Below are 22,340 nucleotides of genomic sequence, written 5' to 3' on the forward strand. Positions count from 1 at the left end.
CAGTAAGGTCCGTAACTCTGCCCTTAATGACTGCTGAGTGAGGCTCCTTTTTCTTTTGAAGACAAAAAAAACAATAACAGGCAAGCATTGTAGTTCACTCTCCAGTGCTCTTGTTTTTAGATTTGCCCTGCCTTTGTGGTTTATCTGTAGAAATAGTAAAAACTTATATATTTATCACATTTTATTGCTTTTGAATAACAAACATGAAAAAAATATTCAATCTATAAACCTATTTTGGAAAATAATTGACCAGGATTTTATTTTAGCAGTCAGCACAAAGACAAACAATATTATAGATGCTAATACATATACCGTAATTTTGGAAAAATAACAACACAGGTTTTATGTAAGCATCAGCACTTCGGAAGAAAAAGAATGGACCAAGATTTTATGTCATCATTCAGTACACTAATAGAAAAAGAATGGACCAAATTTTATGTAAAGCAGTCAGCATTTTATGTCAGCATTCAGCACAAAAGTAGAAAAATAATGCACCAGGGTTTTATGTCAACAGTCAGCATTTTTTGTCAGCAGTTTGCACAAGAGAAGAAAAATAATGCACCAGCATTTTATGTCAGCAGTCAGCAAAATAGTATAGAAATAATGCCACAGGGTTGTATGTTAGCAGTCAGCATTTTACGTCAGCAATTTGCACAAGAGTAGAAATATAATGGACCAGGATTGTATGTTAGCAGACAGCACAAAAGTAAAATAAGAAAGATAAACAGTAAATGTAAACTGTTATAACAATATTATCGATGGTAATATATATGCTGTACCATGGCACAGACTGTTATCATGAATAAACAAGGAACTTCTGACAAACAAAAAACAACATGAAGGTTTTTTATAACTTGGCAATAAGCACTTAAGCGAACAGCTGGCGCAAAAGTAGACAAATGGAATTTAAACTTAAATAAAATAATTATAGATTTAAAGTTCCGTTTATCATTATGATTGTGTGTTCTAGTTAATGCAATACTTACTGGACCCAATTTCTTAAGTGTAACAAGCTTATATTCTTTATTTTATTAAGCCAAATGTCAAACTTGATTTTATAAAATAAAAAAAACGGTTTATTTTGATTATCATAAGATCAGACTACAGATGTTCGGAAAAATTGGGGCTAGTTGCCATGATTATGAACATGTCAATACTCAGAAAAGCACTTTTATTTAATTACACAGAATCGTCTATCAATTCCTCCCAGCGTGCACTCCTACTAAATTCGTCCAAATTTTAAGTCTACTTGTTATATCATTATAAGGGAAAAAAAGTCATAAATTATGCTCAAAGTGCACCATTTTGGACTTGAAATTGTAAAAGAAATTCTTGGGTGAGTCCCCCCAAAACCCTGCCAACACTTTAAACTAACAAAGCAAAATGCTGGATCTGCCACTGGAGGCTGTTCATAATCATGCCCCCAGACCTCTGTTTTGTTAGTAAATGTACATGGTAGAAATAATTGCGCTAAATACTGAATGCTGTGTTTATTACCATGTTACCCTTTTATGACATATATCAAATTGGTATTAGTAACAATGAAAGACATGTAAAAAACAAAATAAACACTTATGAATGGCTTTTAAATTATTTTCAAAAGCTAAGGTATAACAAAATTAAGTGGAGGTTAAACATTTAAAACAATAACAACATTAGGAGTAAAATCACAGAACTTAGAATCATATCATGGGTTTATTTGTCTTGTCTTTAAATTTTGCCTTTATTTGTCAAATGCAAAACCTTTTAGTGGAAGTTGTAGTCTGTAATCAGCAGAAATAAAATTGCATATTATTAACGTGATCAATCAATATATCAACCAAGGCCATAATTTTATTGTGCATCTAGGATCTAAATATATCTTTTCTTAAAAAAGACTTTGAAAATGACTGAGTCCACTTCATCACACAATAAAATCACTTCAGACACACATGTACAATGTATGAACTAAACTTTCCTTGATAAAGATGTTAAAAAAGACTGAGTCCACTTCATAGCACAATGAAATCACTAACAATATATGAACTTTGATCCATTTAAATGAAACACCCTATTTTATACCCTGCATCAATGGTATTTAATGGTCAAATAATGTTCTGTTTTATGGTTTTAAACCAAACTGTAACTTAACAAGGAATCTTACATTACATGCTATAATTTTAAATTTTGTGTACATACTTGATGATAAATACCTGCTTGTAATGTATTGAGATAGTTACCAAATTGAAAAAAATATCTTGAATCTAATGCACCAGTCAATTGTAACCACTGCCCCCCTCCCCATGTAGTTTGATAGCGGGGGAAATGGGCCATGTTTTTACCTTCCAAATGGCCCCGCAGTGCCGAGTGAATGCGGTGGTTTTGTTTTCGCGTGAAAAATAGCGGGGAATGTGCCCAAGCTAGGATGTCCCCTGTGTGTGGGGGCATTTGGCGGGGATTTTATCAGCAGTTTGTCCCCGCAGGGCGGAGACCTGTGGGGGCCCTGGTTACAATTGACTGATGCATAAGCAGTTTATCTATTTCATCAATAGTACAGTGATATGATCATTGGAGCTTCCAAGAATGAGCTCGTTTCTCTCGCTGTTGAACCACATGGCCTTCAACGGAGACTGCATCTTAACCTCTGTCAGCGAGATCCTTTGTTTTCCCTCATTGTCAATTTGAATGACCTTTGCAGCCGATTCTCCGCACACAAACACAGTTCCATTAAAAGCAGAGCACACGCAGGTCGTGTCCTTGAGATTTTCATCTTGAAACATGCTTGTAAGGTTTCCTCTGTTGTCAATCGTGATCAATCGATCATTGTCATTGTCAGGTATATAAATCCGGCTTCCCTCGCGGTCGACTGCAAACGTGTATTTTGTGAATCCAGAGTCATACTCATAGATCGTTTCCAGGAATTCACCACTCATGTCATACATATAAACGTTGTTACCATCTCCAATAAAGAGATGATTGTTCCTGTGAACGATCATACCACAGTAGTGTTGAAGGCTTATCTTTTTCCCAAGCTTACATTTAGCTCTCTCTGTTGTGTCGGAACCAACAGTTTTGTACACTTTTATAAACTGAATGTCGCTTTTTCGGTCAATATGGCTCACAGAAACGGCGAGACGATTTTCTTTCACATTGCACACTCCCCGCGGGTATTTGAGCGGACACACACCCACAACTCGGTAATCACTGTTTACAAACTTGAGGTTATCATTATCATCATCGAGAAGCACCACATAACCATTAGCGAGTTGGCACATATCAGTTATATGACACTCTCGCTTATCAGTCTGAACTCGGATGGAGAAATCTTTCCGCCCATATTTTTTGTACGAAAGATCAACCCCTTCCATTGGTAGATCAGGGTGCAGGTCTGGGGACCTGTGCACAAATCCCAGTTTTTTGTACTCTATCAATTTTTCCTTGATCTTTGTATTAAAATCAAACGTTATCGTGTATTCCTCAGAGTGAGGCTGAATAAGTTTTTCTGCCTCTTCAATCTTCTTCAAACATTGCCTGTAGGTTACGAAAATTTCTGCTTCTTGTTCATTGTACTTGGAATCAATTTTTTCTATGAAACTTTTGAGATCTTGCTGCATTAGTTCCGCTTGATGGATATCTCTTTCAATGTCACCATCTAGGATATCTAAATTAGCTTTAAGTTCGTGCCTGGTGTTTTCTTCCATTGCGTCAAGGATGCCAATGATCTCGGCTCTCATTCTTGCAATGGATTGCAAATGAAGGTCGTAAAGTTTATGGAGACTGGCATGATTCTCCAACTTGAGACGTTTTACATTGTCCAGTTCCATCAGCATTTGGTGTACATCTAGTGGAAGACTGCGAAAGGAGCAATTCTCTTTGATCCCCTTTGAGGCATTGTCCAATTTTTTCATCAAATGACATGACCTGAAATTTAAGTTGAAACATCAGTACTGGTACTGAATTGCACATACTTTTATTAGAAGACTTTGTTGTTCATTATGGCTTATGTTACTTTATTTTTTGTACAAAATAAGACATTGTTAAGCTTTATAACAGGATTTTTAATGGAACATCACAAGATTTGAAACAAAAATGTTTTTATATGAACCCACTGCATAAATATTTAAATTAATTAATTATAAAGCATAAATAAAGCAGAGATTATGTAAAAGTTGTGTTAAAGTTGTGTGTTTTTTAAAATAAATTGTAAACATGTAGAAATAACTACTGATAAGCCATTTGTTACATATTCACTTCACTACAATGTTGCAAAATGATGAAATCGTACTCATGTTGGGGGAAGCATTTTCCACACAGCAGTTGTCCATGGTTACCGCAGAACCATGTGAGAGGTTCGTAATCGTGGACTGAGCACATCGAATCGAGGTCGTTGAAGTAACCATCCAGATGCGGGGCAGACCGTTGGGATATCAGTCTGGCATTTCTTGTACTCCCGGCCCGATCACGTGATAGTGATTGGTAGCCTGCAGGGGGCCCCCAAGTGTGTCGGGACTCGACATGACTCTCGCTGGAACTTCTACCACGTGGCTCATCCATTTTAGCGTATCAATGTGTTGGAGGTAGAGGTTTGAATGTCCCAACATTGAAGGAAGGATGGTGTTTCTACTGAAAATATAAATGTGCCTATTTATTTTATTTGCATGATAATATAAAGAAAGTGAAGAAAACAAGTCATACCTTTTCTTTTGCATATCTTCGATGTCAAGGAGGCCAAATATTATGTAGGAAAGATGCAGCAATGCAATTTCTTAAATATTTATGTAAAATATTCTTGTTTTAAACCATAGGAAACAATGATTATAAGATCTGGTGATTCTTATCTTACAATACCGGAAGAAATACTCAAAACATTTGCTCCTTTGATGGTTTTCATAATGGTTTAATTGTATACAATTGCAATTGTTTTCATATTATTTTAATAAGTACCAAGTTTATTGTCTTCATACTGGAGCTATCATTTAAATGCTATTTAACATCAACCTTGACTATAACGTGCTTCTTAGGGTTCCAACCCGCAGTTCCAAATTGCAAAAAATTCTTTCAAAGTAGAAAAAGATAAATAAAAAAGGCATGAAAGCAAAAACAAAAGACATTTCAATCACACATCCCAACACGCAGTTCCAAATTGCAAAAAATTCTTTCAAAGTAGAAAAAGATAAATAAAAAAGGCATGAAAGCAAAAACAAAAGACATTTCAATCACACATCCCAACACGCAGTTCCAAATTGCAAAAAATTCTTTCAAAGTAGAAAAAGATAAATAAAAAAGGCATGAAAGCAAAAACAAAAGACATTTCAATACACACATATAAAAAGTTTTCAGATTCAGATTCAATGTCACCTAAAGTTCACCATCAGATAGAGAGGTGGTTGCGGTCACATTGCATTTACCACTTAACTTTTTAGTTTACAGGGTACAATTTCAATGAGTCATTTTAATCATAACTAATTCGACAAGTTTACAAAATAGCCACCCTTTTAAGCCACTTACCTGATTAAACTTAAAACTTTAAATATTGTTAATTTATAATGTTCAGATATACAGTATACAACATGTTTAAAAGCTTGTCCAAATCATGAATGTCTGGCAATTATATTTTTCAAGTAAATACTTAATTGCACTTCAAATTGTGTTTATAGTGACTATGAGAAATGAGAAATTTCATTCAGTGCTATATAAGCTTCAGTTAGAGATGTATGCAGACATTCAATTTATTGATCTAAAATATAATAACACAATGATTTTTCCGCAATAATTTCGTTTTATGTTTTATGGGTAGAATATTTAAAAAAAGAATGTATAAAGAAGATAATTAATAAAAAAGAAATGTAATTAAATAGCCTTACCTTGACTCAAGTATGCTCACGATGTGAATCACGAGGGTTCTATATGTTTGTAAACACTCTTCTTTACGTGATATCTGTGTAACAATATCCCGACTGATCTGTCAAAACACCCTTTATAATTTACGTAATAGCTGTATAACAAAATCCCGGCTGATCTCAGTCAAACACTGTGAATGGAAATTTTTATGTCAGAAATATAGCATAGTCAGTATTTTGAAACCCATCGATTGTGTGTCAGTTCACCTTAGTTATTTCAAAATCTAGCTCAGTGCAAACTCCAGCTTAGTGCGTACCAGTAGTGGTTTGCTGTATCACAAATATTTATCTCCAGTCCTGAACAGTATTGGAATTACATGTGTGTCTCTTATCCTGTTATCGGCTTTATGTCTGTTAGCAAAAAAATCCACTCTTTTGCACTTTTATTATTGGTAGCATTTGCTCTACAGGAAAATAACACTTCTTATCCAGTTTATAATTGAACCAATCAGTAATCTGAATGTTCAGTCAAAATATGTGCCTCATTTATTTATTGGAATGAATTTCAATCTTTATTCAAACCAACTAGGACGTTTTATTCAGAAGGAAAACAATTTCAATAGCTTCACGTAGGTATGTTTTTCAACCAGTTTATTAAACCTTTTCAATGAGTGTTTTTTGAGCAGTGGCAGTTTGGCAATATATCAAGCAAATAAACAGTGTCAAGGTTTATTTTGATTCCGATTTACTTTTCTGGCCCACTTGATATTTTTAAGTTCACTTGTCTAAATTTTGGTTTGCATTGGTTGTTTTATTTTTAATGTTCTAATTATTTGCCGATCAATGTAGTAGGTTTATTGTAAACTACATCTCAAACAGTGAAAATGGAATAGCATTTCTCTGCTTCTCCACAGATGGCAGTTACATTGACAAGACCCACCCTAGGACCAGATTATAATCAGTTATGATAATTTATAATAGAATATATTGGGAATTTTTTGGAAATTTTGGTTGATATGTAGGATTTTGAGATTATAGATCATGTTCTTATCATTTTGGTTTTGAAAAAAAAAAATGGATTTTTTTTTTTTAAAAATTGGAGAGGGGGGTAGGCATGGCAAATAGATGGGTCCTTCAACGTTTATGCCGCCTGTGTGGTTTTCATGGCAAATAGGGTGGGTCCTTTCAACATTACTCCGGCCTGTATGGTTTTCCAGCATTTGATAAAAATTTTATTGGTTTATAAGAACAAGTCATGGGCTTAAAGGAAGATAACATGTAACAACCCTCAATTTCAATATTGATTACATTTAAATGTACAACTGTCTTGCACGTAGCCCACAAAATGTATTAAAAAAACTATTATGAATCCTGGCATGTCTTTTTTGGCTTGATATATTAACTTTTGTGAGATATTTTAAGCAATGATAAATAAATGATCCAATTGAGATCAATTCAATCATTAATTTGATAAAACCTTGACATGGTTCTTAACATATAAAATTTGAACAGAGTGTTCAAAAAAGATAATAATCTAATACCAACTTAATAGGTCTATTGTTCAGAACGTTGTTAAAGACAACAATGCTGAAATGTAAGCACATCATCAACTGTTTGATATTCAAAAGTTAACAACAATGTTGTTAATCATGTTGTTAACTTAAACAAAGTTCTGAACAATCGGCCCATTGTTTCAAAAATTATGTTGGAAACTACTGAAATAGGATTTCTGAAGTTGATAGGTAGATATATTTAATATATGCTCTCCGGTGGTTTAAAATAAAATTGATAATTCACTGTTTCAAACAGTGAAAATATCAAATTGATATTTTTCACTGTTTTGAAATTTAAGCCTCCTCTCAGTTCCATATCAGACGTTAGCACGCACAGGGCTGGCACACAATTTCAACGATGTCCTTTTTAGAAATGACTTTACATGCGCGTACAAAATTGCAGGTTTTTCTAAAATAGTGTAATTAAATGACCTTTTAATCCAATTTTAGGCATATAGTAGAAAGAAAAATTGTTTGTTTTATTGTAAGATAGCAATATATTTATGCCACTTGTGTAATATATCTTTTGGTGCTAACTTGGTGAAATATATTACGATCTTACACTGAAACAAACAATTATTCGCTATATGTTATTTTTGAAACTATGGCAATGAAACCAATATTGCACAACCATATGTTACTTTTCCTGATATATATTTTCAGGCCAGTATCTCCAAAACCAGTGCACGGGCAACGATGCCACCTGCAAACCATGCCCAGAGAGGCTACCCAGCTGTATTGGGCTCCCTGATGGAAACAACCCTGTGCCTGGGCGGTTCTGGACGGAGGAGTATGTGCACTGCTTCAAGAACCGCACCCTTGGGACGGATCGCTGTCAGGGCAGTTACTTCAACCCTAACACACGGCGGTGTAGCAACGATATCTCTAGTGGTATGTCAACAATGTTACTAGTATAAAAAAGTACCTACATTATTAGAAAGTAGCATTTCATCTGCTGATGCATTTTAAAGCTGCACTTTCACAGATTGAACGTTTTGACAACTTTTTTATTTTTTGTCTTGGAAAAAGCAAATTCTTGCGTAAATATCTGCAAACCAATGATAAAAGACTGCTGACAAAAAATAAGATTGTAGATTTTCATATCTCCGTTCGAATTAGTTTTGTGGCTTAAACCGTTACTAACGGTTTAGAAAAATGCATAAAACATCATTTTTTGAACTTAAATATAAAAATTTGTGTTCTATTTTTTTGTCAGCAGTCTTATATAACTGGTTTGCATGCATTTTCACAAAAATTCACTCGTTCCAAGATGAAAAATTAAAATGTTGTGAAAACGTTCAATCTGTGAGAGTTCAGCTTTAAATATTCAGGTAAGTGTTTGTAACTATCAGAAATGTTATCTTCAAAGATGGGTGACTCAAGGGAGTTTTATCAATGAAATTTCAAATGATGATAAAAACCACATAGACAATATTTATATGATTGCATAATTATTTCCGATGGTATGTCAACCATAATATTTTGCAATTGTTTGAATATAAGTGTCATGGTACTTGTATATCAGACAAAACTAAAGGATATCATAACTTAAATAACAATATTAGACTAAGCCATGATTTCACACATTTTCTGCAAATTAAAGAACTTGTGAAATCCTATTAAAACTTCATAGTGTTTGAATTACAGCATTATTTTTTATGATTTATACACTATTGAGCGCAGTGACAATAATGCAATGAAAACTACGGGGACAAGCCCAATAGTCAAAAGTTCAAATATAAGCCCTGTTTAGAAGCACAGGGCAAGGGCCCAAATAATCACCACACACCCATGTGCACACATGTATAAAAACATATAGAATCCTCCTTATATCACCATTTGTCAAACATTTCTTCATTTATGTTTATTTACAAAAATATCCTCCAATTACTGACTCTTTCTGTTGCCTAGGTAACCTTGATGACTACTGCAAACAGCACCCTACAGCAAAGGTGGCCAACACTGACAACTGTGCCCAGTTCTACGACTGTGCTGTGTCCACATTCAGGTGAGTTTGCAACTGCCATGGACAAACCTAGTGATACAGACAAACATTGTGGTAGGAACACCGGCAAAAAATTTGAGGCAGAAATGTCCTTGACCTTCATAGCAGCTGGAGTTAACCTCAAATTGGCCTAGCTATGCCTCTGACGCATTTTGTAGTCTAGTATTTGCCATTTTTTTTATGTATGCATTTTCATTTTCATATTCAATTTTAATGATATTGTTTAGCATGGGATGTTATGGATTTCACACAGTAGGACTGAATTATTTGTCATCAACTGAAAAACTGCGTTCAAAATAGCTATGAATCTAATCCTAAATAAGCACTGAACAGAGATTTATGAAACTTTATAGGAATGTTTTCCAATATAAGAAATGGTGTAGTAGGTGTTGGGTGTCGGAAATTCCCAAAGCTTGTTACAAATAAAAGAAGTAAAGGGTTATGGCTACAAGTGTAGAGGGGGCAGGGGCAGACACACAACTCCTGTGATACAAGTTTTAAAAGTAATTAACACTTAGCATGTTCTTGAACACTACACAGAGGTTTGATATTTATACCAAGTTGGGTGCCATGTAGGTCATGTAACACTTAACCTCTAGTAATGTTTTAGAATTTGTTGCAAGCAATCACTGCAGACAACAGTGTCACAACTCTCAAGGACATCACAGAGGTGTGAGATCTTCAGCAAGTAGGTCATGGTCCACTAAACCTTTCCGTTTCAGACCTGGTATTGGAGTTCCTGCTGCATGCAAGTACATAAGACAAAAGTGTCACTATGCAGACCTATCCTCTACACAGCAGTGTTGGTCATGGACCATTAAGCACTTTTATCCAGTGTTTTTCAGGATTGGTATCCCAGTTTCCACTGCTGACGTTAGACTGCAGTATCACTACCCTGAACCTTCAGTCGGGCGTCTGTAGGTCATATATCTTTCACTGCCAACGTTATGAACCACTAAATGTTGTTGTATTTCAGAATTTTATCCCAGTTCCTGCTGCTAGCAAATTTTAAAATGGTGTGAAAACTTCACAAAGCTGGGTGCCTGTCACTACCAGGGTCATAAATGCCTTAGCTTTGTTGTATTGCAGAATTGGTATCCCAGTTTCTGCTGCTAGCAAATACGCCAGACGGCAATATCACTACCCTGAACCTAGTCTCCACTATTTCAAAGTAATGTAAAACCTTCACAAAGCTGGGCGCCTGTCACTGCCAAGGTCATGAACGACTGAACTTTGTTGTATTGCAGAATTGGTATCCCAGTTCCTGCTGTTAGCAAATACGTTAAACGGCAATATCACTACCCGGAACTAGTTTCCACCACTTGTAGTACCGTGAAGCTGTCACAAATTTGCGCACCTTTAGTTTATATACATGTACCTTTCATTGCCAAGGTGTTGAACCACTAAACCTTGTTGTATCGCAGAATTGGTATCCCAGTTCCAGCTGCAAGCAAGTACATCAGACAGGAGTGTCATTACCCAGACCTATTCTCCACAATCACACAACGGTGTGAGACCTTTACCAAGGTCAACTGTGACAAGAGACCGGAACCTCAGGCACCATGTAGGTCATGTTAAATTCGTATTCATCAAACAATGTTTTGATTAATTATTGTAGTGTCATCCTGATAAAAGTAAAATAATGACTAACCCTTACCTTACAGCAGGAAATATAGTTTGTCTTTGAATAGCATGTGTTAAATTGGACTCACTTCAGTTCTTTGGTGAATATCTTCCTATTTTGATAATCTTCGAGTACAACCTACAATTTCAGCCAATGAAATTGAGTATAGGCAATCATTATGAACTAGGCTTAATTATAAAGAATTATGACTTTCGAGGGTGTTTAAAGGTCTGCCTTCAGCCACTCATCCAATACACACTCCCTGTAGGAGGTTTTGTATTAACAATCGTTATTAACTCGTTCTCTAAGCGAACTCCGCCTATTCTTAATGATACAAATTTACTTCATGCCATCTAACTATAACGTATCACAATGCATCTACTGTATAATCTTTTGATCCCACATCAGGTGAATATGAACAGAACAAGTGCCAGTCAGGTGATCCCTCCTGTGTAGCATGCCCATCACGCCTGCCCAGCTGTGTGGGGCTCCCTGACGGAAATGTGGGCATCCCGGGTCAGGAATACACACCCAGATATGTCAACTGTCTCCTGAACCGGACAATGGACGTCAAAAAGTGCCAGCAGGGATTTTTTGACCCAGGCGTGAAGATTTGTGTCACCGAAATTAACTCTGGTAAGAGATAAGCAGCATGTAGCTTGCATGCTTTTCATGTATTGTTGAAGTATTCGAGTCGTCTTCAGCAGCATTTGCACGCCAAAAAATCTTGAAAAAGGGTCATAGCTAATAAGCTGTGCTTATATTGATAGGAATGCACTGACAAAGTGTAGTATCTTTAAGTGTAGGTCTCAACACTCCATCTTTAATATGTTAGGAGTTACATCCAATGCTTCACAAATACCGTATGTAGCTTTCTTGCTTTTCCAGGGAATATTGGGCCTCTACTGACATTGTAACTCCCAGGTTTTTCTTCCCCACTCCCCTACCAAACAGTCGCTGTGCCCAGTTCAACAACCTGGCCATCAGCCTGAAACAAAACATTATTTCAATTGTCCATTTTTCCTAGTTTGATTTACCCCTACTGCCAGCATAACACAAAGGTTGTTCTACTGAACCCCTATTTTGAATGTTTGGCACTACAACTGTACAGTGACAGGTTATATGTTTGATTGATTATTTCAAATGCTTTTTTATTCAAGGTAACATTGGCCCCTACTGCCAGCGTAACCCCAAAGCTGTTCTACCCCACCCCACAAACTGTGCGTGGTACTATGACTGCTCCATCAATGGCATTACCAGACAGAGTGTCTACCCCTTCGACATTGAGTATGTTCAGGTCAGTGAATATCATTTACACCATTTTCCTAGAAAAAAGTAACAATCAGAAAAAGAACTTAATAAGTTAATTCTTGTCTTTGAAAAACCACCTCATTTTCACAGTTTGTTTTAGATGCAGATTTTCTTTACAATGGCCGGGTCTTAGCAAGGCAGGAAGTTATCATCCAGGAGACAATATGAAGGAGTGTTTTGTACATGTGATTTTGTCATAAAGCACAGTTAACGCACCCAATATCTTGTTGTCTCCAATAAACAATGGTTATGTTTCCTACCGAGGAAGCAAACTTGAGTGTTGTTCATATTAGCCTTAGCATAATAGCTTTCCTCACAACCATTTGCTGAAGTAACTTAGTAAAAACTAGAGTTATTTAATTAAGAATAGTTTATTTGCCAGAACTGTTAATGTCAAGTTCTTCTTCTTGGACATGTGTTTATCAAATCTCTATATTAGAAGGGACATAAATACAGAAAGCATGTCATTCCATTACTAAGGGACATAACTACATTTAGCATGTCGGTTATAACAAAAGGGAGATAACTACATATTGCTTGTCAGTATTTATCAAAAGGGACTTAACTACATAATTATAGCCTACAAGTACATGTCGAATGACTTTGTATCTTTTGAAACTAGTTAAGTTTTATAGGTATAAAAAATTAAGAAAAAAACACATCATACTTTGAATGAGCTCAACCTTAGGGGTCCTTTTGGTATTATCTATTTCACCATGAAGAGTAAGAGTTTCAAGATTCAAATGATATCTTTAAATATAAGAATGGAGGATAATTACAGGAGTTTCCATACCTGGATCTACTCTATATAGGCTGTAAGTATAGTCGCTCCCATGGATTAAATTACATCAACTACAACTGACTTATAGTCAGACTTATTATGAAAGTCAGTTAAATAGATCCTTAAGTATAATGTCATGCTCCCATATATGAATTGACTCAGTCACATACACCAATAACCAAGATAGAGTGCATGAAATACTTGGCTCTGATTGGCTTGCTTGAAGGGATGAACTTTAAGAAATGATAGAGCTACAGCACAAACATATTAACTAACAACATAAGTATAAAATGTATATTATAGGAGTGTCCATACCCGGATCTGTTTTCGGCAGCCACCATGAAATGTGAAAATTTCAAGAGTGTCTCCTGCAGGGGGCACTTTGAACCTCAGGCTCCGTGTAAGTATATAAATGACTATGTTAGGAGTTTTTTATGCTTTTATTTAATAAAAACTTTAATGGAGATTTTACATACAAACTAATGTAGCTATTATGGTGATTGCTTTCAAGAAATGAGCTTTGACTCATGTTCAAAAACAATATTGAATAAAAACAAAAAAAGGGCATCTTTATTAAGGAACACATATTCTTGTCCATGTAAATGCTCAATTATTACCAAGAAGTTTTGAACTTGACATACGCCTCACATTGATTTCATGGTTTTCCATTGATGTATTACAGGTGAATATTTTAAGAATCGCTGTGACCCTTCAGAGGCGAGTTGCATCCCCTGCCCGAACCGACTTCCCAGTTGCAAGAGCCTTCCAGACGGACAACAGGTTGTCGCTAACCTCTACAATCATGAGCAATACCTTGTGCAGTGTGACACAAGCCGCACCCTCTCCTCCCAGCTGTGTACCCCAGGTTCACTCCTGTGTGCGGGTAAACCAGCACTGACCACTCGTAGTCCTATACTTACCACCCAGCCCAGGACGACCACTCCTAGGCCAACACAGCCGCAAGGTAGGATTTTTGGCATAAAATAAAAATTCCACGTATTTTTTGTTTTATGTTATTTTTTTGTTGTACCTGTACATTGTTAGAACACATAATCCCCACATAACCAGGTGTACATGACATCCACTTTGGTCAAGTGGTAGGAAACCACCCGCTGTGGACAGAATTACTACTGTATGTGCCTGTTCACCTGAACATTGTTATAACACATTATCCTCTCCGTATGATCCATGTCAATCGAACCTGAAGAAGAGTTTTAAAATCCCAACAGGTGTTTGTGACATCCACCGAGGTCAAGTGGTAGGAAATCCTGCCCATTGTGGCCAGTACTACAACTGTACGCGTCTGTTCCCGCCATACTTGTTTGAGTGCCAGTATCCGCAGGAATTCTCTGACATCACACACCATTGTGAAAACTTCAAGACAGTCTCATGTAACGGAAGGACAGAGTACAAGGCTCCTTGTAAGTTTTGTTTCAAAGATTTTAATAAATTTTACATTTTATTATTTCAAATGCATAGTTATTTTAAAGCTGCATTCTCACAGATTGAAAGTTTTGACAACTTTTTTAATTTTTTGGTTTATGAACGGGCCATTTTTTGTGAAAATACATGGAAACCAGTTATATAAGACTGCTGACAAAAAATTAGATCACAGATTTTTATATTTAAGTAAAGCAAAAACTTGCTCTTTCTAAGACAAAAAATAAAAAGTTGTAAAAATGGTTTATCTGTGAGAGTGCAGCTTTAAGATGCAAGTTAAATTTTATGAGAGAATAAAGCTGTGTTCATATTTTAAGTTTGAATTCATGCTTATAAAAGTCTGTCTTTACACCTTTAAAAAAATGTATTGTTTATGTTTGGATTACATTACTCAGTTAAGGGAGACAATTTCTGTGTCACATTCATAATAACTGAGATAGTTACTGCCCTTTACGATTAATGTCATGTAAAAAAAAAATATACTTTCCCTGTGTAATGATGATACCAGTGAAAATTCCGAACACTGCAGCCTGAACACTGCAGCCTGTAGTAAATTGATTTGAACTAAGAAAATTTATTCTCGTATCTGTTATCAATAGGGGAAACTTAGGGAAACATTGATCATCTCTTGCAGGCGACTATACCCAGAATGAGTGTCACATTGGCTCCATGTCCTGCTTACCCTGTCCCCAAAGGAAGCCTTCATGTGTTGGGGTGTCTGACGGGAACCACCCCTTCCCTGGGCGGGAAGGGACAGCCAGCTACATCACATGTGACACCGGGCGCACCACATTCATTGGCCAGTGTCCGAGTGGTGTGTTTGACCGCTACCGGGGCAGCTGTATCACACCCACCACCACCACAACCACCCTGGCTACCACAGTGGATCCCAGTAATAAAGTGTTTCTTTTCTTAGAACAATGATGCTTTTAAGTTCATCTTTTCTTTAACCTTGGTGTCATCATCTTGCACATCTTGCTCAAACTTAACCATTGCAATAACTTAAGATATTCCATGTATAATTATGAAACTTGGTACATGTCATGTTGCCAGAGACTATGTGCATATTATAGCCTATTGCTCTGGCTTTGATAATTGGATAGCCGAGCGACTTTTAAGATTAATAAAGAGATCTATATTTAATTGAAGATTGAATGTTTGCTGAATATTTTCAGCAAAGTGACTTATTTTATGTTGCCATTGTCTCTTTTTGCCACTGAAAAGTTTTTGTCTCATGTATTCATCATCATCATCATTATTTATGCATGCTTTTTATTAGTATTTTCTTTCATCAAACCAAATAATGTCATGTTCAAATGTTTATTGTTTGATCAAATCTTTTTTGTGCTGTTCTATTTTTATCACCAATGATAATCTATTTCAACAAAGGTAATCCGCTGAGTTACTGCCCGTCCCATCCACGAAACGTGATCCCCGACCCTACCAACTGTCATCGGTACTACCAGTGCAGCACGTACACCACACCCCTGGGGGCGTACCTCATGGAGTGTCCGTACCCTCAGGTGTTTGACGCCACATGGACAATGTGCAGGAATCAAGCCTACGTCAGCTGTGGGACCAGACCACAACCCCACTCTCAGTGTAATAAAAACAGAAAACGTCTTACTAGAAATGCCAATATTAAGCCAGACCCATTCCAAACTTTCAATGTTAGATGAAATTAACTTTTGATACAAAACTTATTATTGCAAATCTTGTCTATCCTGATCAAGTATTATAATTGTGTTCATTAGAATATATATGAGAAAAATATTAAGTTTACACTTAATGATTTTTGTCAAGGAGTTAGTTGTGTTCAGACTTTTCAAAATTTATTAAGGAGATCTTAAACAGGCAGGTAGAGGGGCCATTTTATAGGGTTTTGATGTCACAAGAGGTGGGCATATTATAATGGTACTGTTTGTCCGTGCATACCTCTGTCTGTGTTTTTCATGTCTTGGCTGTAACTTTGTCATGTATAGTGTGATTTTGTAATAACCTTTCACAGATGTGATGAACACAAATGCCATGTTGTCATGTGCAATACTAACTTCCCTACTCCACAGGTCAAGGTCACACTTAGAGATAAATTAGTATGGAAAGCTGTATCTATGCACATAGAGAATAGATTGTGTCTGCACTTTAACTTTGTCAGGCAAAGGGGGATTTTGAAATAACATTTCAAAGTTTATGTGTTGCACACAAGACCCGCTTCACTACCTGTGTCCAGGCTGTAACTCTGTTATGCAAGGGCGTATTTTGAAATAATCTGGCACATATGATTAGCACATAAAGATGACCAATGTCCCTGCCTTAAGTTCAAGGTCACACTTATTCATTATGGAATGCTCCATATATGCACATACAGTGTAGTTGGTCACATTTTGGTAGAATTTTAAAATAAAGTGGCACAGATGTTCCACACATAAATTCGACATTTTGCGCACAAGATCCACGTCCCTACCCTGCAGGTCAAGGCTACATTTACCAGTTAATCCTTATGGAATGCTTGGTATATGTACATAGAGTATAGATTGTTGTGTCTGTAACTTTGTCATGCAAGGAGGGATTTTGAAATTACATGGCACATAAAGGTACATAAAGGCTACATGTTGGATGCAAGACGCAGGTCATTATCTCAGGAGGTGATACATCAGTTAGTGAGATTCAATGTGTACACAATGTTATCAATTTAATGTAAGTTTTTGACAATTTTCATTCTTGCAATTGTATCAGCTGGTGTCTAGTCCCTTTAATAAAATCTATGGAAAAAAACAACAACAACTGAGCAAGGGTTTGATGTTAGTTGTAATCTTGTAATCATCGTCAAGTTTAAATAACTCTGTTGTAACCTTTCAACCAAAGACAATCACTGAACGTTTTAAAGGCAATTATTTAAGGAATTTATGATCGTAAACTTTTAATGTGTGTAAAGAGAATGGGTAGGTGGCCAATTTGTTTCAATTTAATAATTATGATTCTTTATTAATGTAAAGATTAGATAAATATGTTGACTTATAATGCCTAAATAAACACTGGGCACTTGTTTCTATGTACAAACAGGTTTGGGTACTTTTACTTGAAGACTTTTGACGCAATTGTGATACCTTTTCGTGACCTCGTGTAAAAGTCATTAGTCTGCAATTAAGGAATGATGGATCGTTATTAATTTGTGATATCGCTGTTATAAATTCGAAATTGGTCGCCACTAAGCTTTGCAGTCCCAGATCTCTGTGAAGTGATCCCGATTTATATAGTTTATATTAGGATCATGACTCGTTTGTTTGGCTATGCAAACATCCATATAGTCATCAGTGACTTAAGTTTTAAACTTACCTGTTTATCTAAGAGAAACTCAAGGTATTATGATAGCCTTGGTGTAGTTGGCAATACAGTGGTTTAAGGATAGGTGAGCGATTTAGGGCCTTCATGGTTCTCTTGGAAAAACATAAAATCATGTTTTATATACCTCACATATAAATCAGGGCTAGAAATGCATAACTATTGACAAAACATGTAAATTGATTGACACATCAGGCGTGTAGCTGTTTTTGTTGTACCCAAAACCCCAAATTTGAAATACCCCCTCCCACACCTACCCCCAAGGCATCATTCTGCGTAATCAAAAATTGGCCCTAGCTACGCGCCTACACATATTACACGTTCAGGAGAACTGAGGGTTGGAGCTCAATTTATTTGCATGGTTAATCATAACTAGTTTGGATTTATGTGTCAGAGTATTAAGAATATGATTTTTTGTACCAAGAGTATCATAAAGGCCCTAACTCACCTATCCTCAAACCAGTGTGTTTGGCAGGATAGACATTTATCATAGTGCAAAGACTTCAGCCTTGGCCATAACTCAAGAAAACTTCCAAGATAAATGTTTAGCAAGGCATGTAACTCTGGCTTAAATATTTATTGAGTAAATGACTTTCATTGTACACATATGCTATGATCAAAATGACTTTCAGTGTTCACATATGCTATAATCAAAATGACTTTCAGTGTTCACATATGCTATAATCAAAATGACTTTCAGTGTTCACATATGCTATAATCAAAATGCCTTTCAGTGTTCACATATGCTATGATCAAAATGACTTTCAGTGTTCACATATGCTATAATCAAAATGACTTTCAGTGTTCACATATGATCAAAATGCCTTTCAGTGTTCACATATGCTATAATCAAAATGACTTTCAGTGTTCACATATGCTATGATCAAAATGACTTTCAGTGTTCACATATGCTATAATCAAAATGACTTTCATTGTACACATATGCTATGATCAAAATGACTTTCAGTGTTCACATATGCTATGATCAAAATGACTTTCAGTGTTCACATATGCTATAATCAAAATGACTTTTAGTGTTCACATATGCTATGATCAAAATAACTTTCAGTGTTCACATATGCTATAATCAAAATGACTTTCAGTGTTCACATATGCTATGATCAAAATGACTTTAAGTGTTCACATATGCTATAATCAAAATGACTTTCATTGTACATAAATAATATATTCTATAATCAAAACACTTAAATAGTACACATTTGAAAGACTTTAAATGACTTTCAGAGTACACACATGATTAAATTTGAATGCCTTCATTGTATACATATGGTATAAGCATAATGTCTTTCATTGTACACATATGGTATAAGCATAATGTCTTTTCATTGTACACATATGGTATAAGCATAATGACTTTCATTGTTCACATATGGTATAAGCATAATGACTTTCATTGTACACATATCGTATAAGCATAATGACTTTCATTGTACACATATCGTATAAGCATAATGACTTTCATTGTACACATATGGTATAAGCATAATGTCTTTCATTGTACACATATGGTATAAGCATAATGTCTTTCATTGTACACATATGGTATAAGCATAATGTCTTTCATTGTACACATATGGTATAAGCATAATGACTTTCATTGTACACATATGATATAAGCATAATGACTTTCATTGTACACATATGATATAAGCATAATGCCTTTCATTGTACACATATCTTTGTATAATTCCGGTGGCTACAAGGACATATCTTGTGTAATTCAGGTGACTACAAGCTGTACCAGTGTATCGGCATTGACTGTCTACGGTGTATGGGCGGGAACCCTATAACCCAAGCCCCCACAACACATCCTCCCATCACCCACACTACACGAGCTGCAGGCCCGAACTGTGTGGGCAAGCCGGATGGGCTCAACCCATACCCCGGGCGTGAGCTGACTGGTTACTACATTGTGTGTGATCAGAACAGACTGATTGAGACGGGGATATGTATTATTGATAAGATATTGGACCCAGTCAGGAGGAGGTGCTCCTACCCAGCAGATCCTGGTAAGGTAGAAGTAATATTACAGGGATATTAAACTGCTTTAGCAGATAAGTTCAAATTTGATAATTGTTTCGAGTGAAAAACTAAGGCACCATGTTGAAACAAAGGAAAATGCTGTTAAATCCTTTGAAGCCTTAATTTTGGCCAAAGTTAATGAAACTTAATCTGAATGTTTGTCTTTATCAATTTTGTCAAGATTGATTAAGTCACTATAGGTCAATGAAGGAAAGAATAAAGACTGAAGAGGACACAATATTGGTCCAAGTTCAATGATTTTTTTCAGAATTTTTGTCTGCTACAATCAAGGTCAAGTTCAATACTTGTCAAATGCTTTCGAAAGGAGGAAAATAGCTTAAAAAAAATCATATACCCAGATCAGTTCAAATAAATGTATTGTAAAAACCCGAGGGGCCAAAATTTTGGTCCAAATTCAATGAAACTTACTCAGAATGTTTTCCTCCCATTAAATCAAGATAACTTTTGATACTGGGTCATTACATGTGCAATCAAAAACAATGTAAACAACAAGGTCACTAGGCATATCAGAGTAAAACCTTGTTAAATTCTAGAGGCCAAAATTTTGTCCCAAAATTAGAAACTTGGTGAAGATGATTGTCCCTGTAAAATCTTGTTCTGCTATTTACAGCTGATGTGCTCAGTAAGTGTACTTGTGTTTCACACTTCTTTAACATTACATAATTTATCCTTCTCTTTACCCACATCCAGATGTGATAGGAGCTTACTGCCAGAAGAACCCGGGTGAGCTGATCCCAAGTGTTTCCAACTGTGCCCAGTACTACCAATGTGGCTCCGTAACCAATGGTTACCAGAACACCCTGGGTGAATGTGGCTACCCACAGCTGTTCTCCACGATTGACAACTCTTGTAAATCCTACACGCTTGTACAGTGTGGACAGAGGGTGGAGCCGGTTTCTCCTTGTGAGTACTGAAACTTTAGTTGTGATAAGTTTTGAGTGAATTTTAAAAGTGATACCATCTGTAGCTTGTCTGTTTTTAAAAGGAAATCGAATTGTCATGGACAGTTTGTTTTTCATAATGTTGCCAATAACTCTAAAACAATGAAGTTATTCGAATTAAATGTGGTAAATATGTTGCCAGAGAAAATGCCCATGTGAAGTGAAGCCTGTAACTTTGGTTTTAATAGGTGTTAGATTTGGGTAAAAAAGCAACAACATATAAGCATTTGCATCAGCTTGTTCTTATAACATCACACAGACAAGCAGCTCAGCATTTGCATTACCTCGGCAGTGCTTGCTCATCACCTTTTAAATAATACTAGATGATGGTCTAGTTAACCAACCAACCAATGGAACAACTTTTAAGAGCTGAACAATTGTTATTAACTATTAAACAAAAATGGTATTACATGTAAACTGAGTCATAAATTATGGGCAAACCAGGACTATTTTGAGGAAACTATATTGTATGATCACTTCTGTTAAATCTTTATTGCTAGAATCATGGCTGTGTTTAATCTATGTATTCTTCAATTGTTGCATGCATACTTTGTATGTTTCAGGTGAATACATGAAGAATCAATGTACCCTGTCAGTGCCCAATTGTACACCCTGTGAGCAGCGGTTCACTAGCTGCAAGGGGCTCCCAGACGGGCCCAACCCATACCCTGGGGTCTCAGTCTCCGCCCAGTACCTTGTCTGTGACCTTGGGCGCACTGTGAGGTCCGAGCTGTGCCCCACTGGGTACTTCAGCTCCACATCCAGGCAGTGTGTCGGTGGCCTCATTGGGCGCAAATAGGCCCGGGTCTTAAGGGCTCAATAAAGTGGTCTATATTGTCTTTGCATGACTAATTGATTAGTCAACTCTTGTATATTTTTTTGAATATTATTGTGTTTGGCATGTCTATGCTATTTTCAAGTGCTATGAACATAAACCACTCATTATCAAAGACTTTGAGAAAGATGAATGTTATCCAGAATGTGAAATATGGATTGCTTTGTTTATCGTGAGAAATGGGAAGATCAAAACAAAAATTGAATATCGAGAGCTTTGTTTCAGTTTACCAATCCCATGTTGACAATGTATTGCATACCTACAGGTAGTAATTGACTTTAGATTTTGGAGCTTGTTTTGACATTTTTTTAAGGTCTTCAAACGAATTTGTGTTACAAGAAATTGAAAATATGACATGATTAGACAGGTTTTGTAAATAAATTTTGGTGCATGTACATGTGTATGTTATTTATTTTAGTACTGTTATTTCATTATATCATGGCTGGTCAAGTTTTAAGAAAAAATAAAATAAAGGAATAACATGGCAGTGTGATTGTTAGGCATGAAGAATAACATTAGCCCTGATTTTTCGCTCACAAAGTAAATTGTCCAACTTCTTTCTACATGTCAACATCCTAGCAGTCACATTTTTGACCCAATTTTCATCAATTTTTATCTGAATTTG

General features: G+C 36.0%; 2 protein-coding genes across 3 annotated transcripts in view; one reads left to right on the top strand and one right to left on the bottom strand.

Moving 5' to 3' along the window:
* Window positions 1-22,110, top strand: part of LOC128236263 (uncharacterized) — a 75,145-nt gene extending 53,035 nt beyond the window's left edge. The window contains exons 54-66 of the mRNA XM_052951148.1: window positions 8,036-8,263; window positions 9,284-9,380; window positions 10,802-10,941; window positions 11,410-11,637; window positions 12,162-12,298; window positions 13,397-13,493; window positions 13,776-14,057; window positions 14,323-14,514; window positions 15,168-15,425; window positions 15,923-16,135; window positions 19,621-19,905; window positions 20,630-20,842; window positions 21,444-22,110. Coding sequence (XP_052807108.1) covers window positions 8,036-8,263; window positions 9,284-9,380; window positions 10,802-10,941; window positions 11,410-11,637; window positions 12,162-12,298; window positions 13,397-13,493; window positions 13,776-14,057; window positions 14,323-14,514; window positions 15,168-15,425; window positions 15,923-16,135; window positions 19,621-19,905; window positions 20,630-20,842; window positions 21,444-21,679 — 2,606 coding nt within the window. The 3' untranslated portion in view covers window positions 21,680-22,110. The remainder of the gene's footprint in view (window positions 1-8,035; window positions 8,264-9,283; window positions 9,381-10,801; window positions 10,942-11,409; window positions 11,638-12,161; window positions 12,299-13,396; window positions 13,494-13,775; window positions 14,058-14,322; window positions 14,515-15,167; window positions 15,426-15,922; window positions 16,136-19,620; window positions 19,906-20,629; window positions 20,843-21,443) is intronic.
* LOC128236254 (uncharacterized) lies at window positions 1,061-6,420 on the bottom strand. 2 transcript variants are annotated; one of them, XM_052951138.1, is made up of 3 exons: window positions 5,844-6,420; window positions 4,265-4,599; window positions 1,061-3,900 (listed from the first exon to the last, which is right to left on the bottom strand). In XM_052951138.1, the coding sequence occupies exons 2-3, from the start codon at window positions 4,531-4,533 to the stop codon at window positions 2,517-2,519; spliced, it is 1,653 nt and encodes a 550-aa protein (XP_052807098.1). In that variant the 5' UTR covers window positions 4,534-4,599; window positions 5,844-6,420; the 3' UTR covers window positions 1,061-2,516. The 2 variants fall into 2 exon arrangements, with proteins under 2 accessions (XP_052807098.1, XP_052807097.1); XM_052951137.1 differs by having other exon boundaries at window positions 4,265-4,602; window positions 5,844-6,419.
* Window positions 22,111-22,340: the final 230 nt, after the last annotated feature.

This window comes from Mya arenaria, chromosome 5, assembly GCF_026914265.1.
Source record: "Mya arenaria isolate MELC-2E11 chromosome 5, ASM2691426v1".
NCBI lineage: Eukaryota > Metazoa > Mollusca > Bivalvia > Myida > Myidae > Mya > Mya arenaria.

What these genes read in the sequence shown, in the direction of transcription:
- LOC128236254 (XM_052951138.1), bottom strand. Translation starts at nt 4,533, where the DNA reads ATGGATGAGCCACGTGGTAGAAGTTCCAGCGAGAGTCATGTCGAGTCC. An exon ending in AAATGCTTCCCCCAACATGA is followed by an intron (nt 3,901 to 4,264) that starts GTACGATTTCAT and finishes CTTAAATTTCAG; the next exon opens with GTCATGTCATTTGATGAAAA.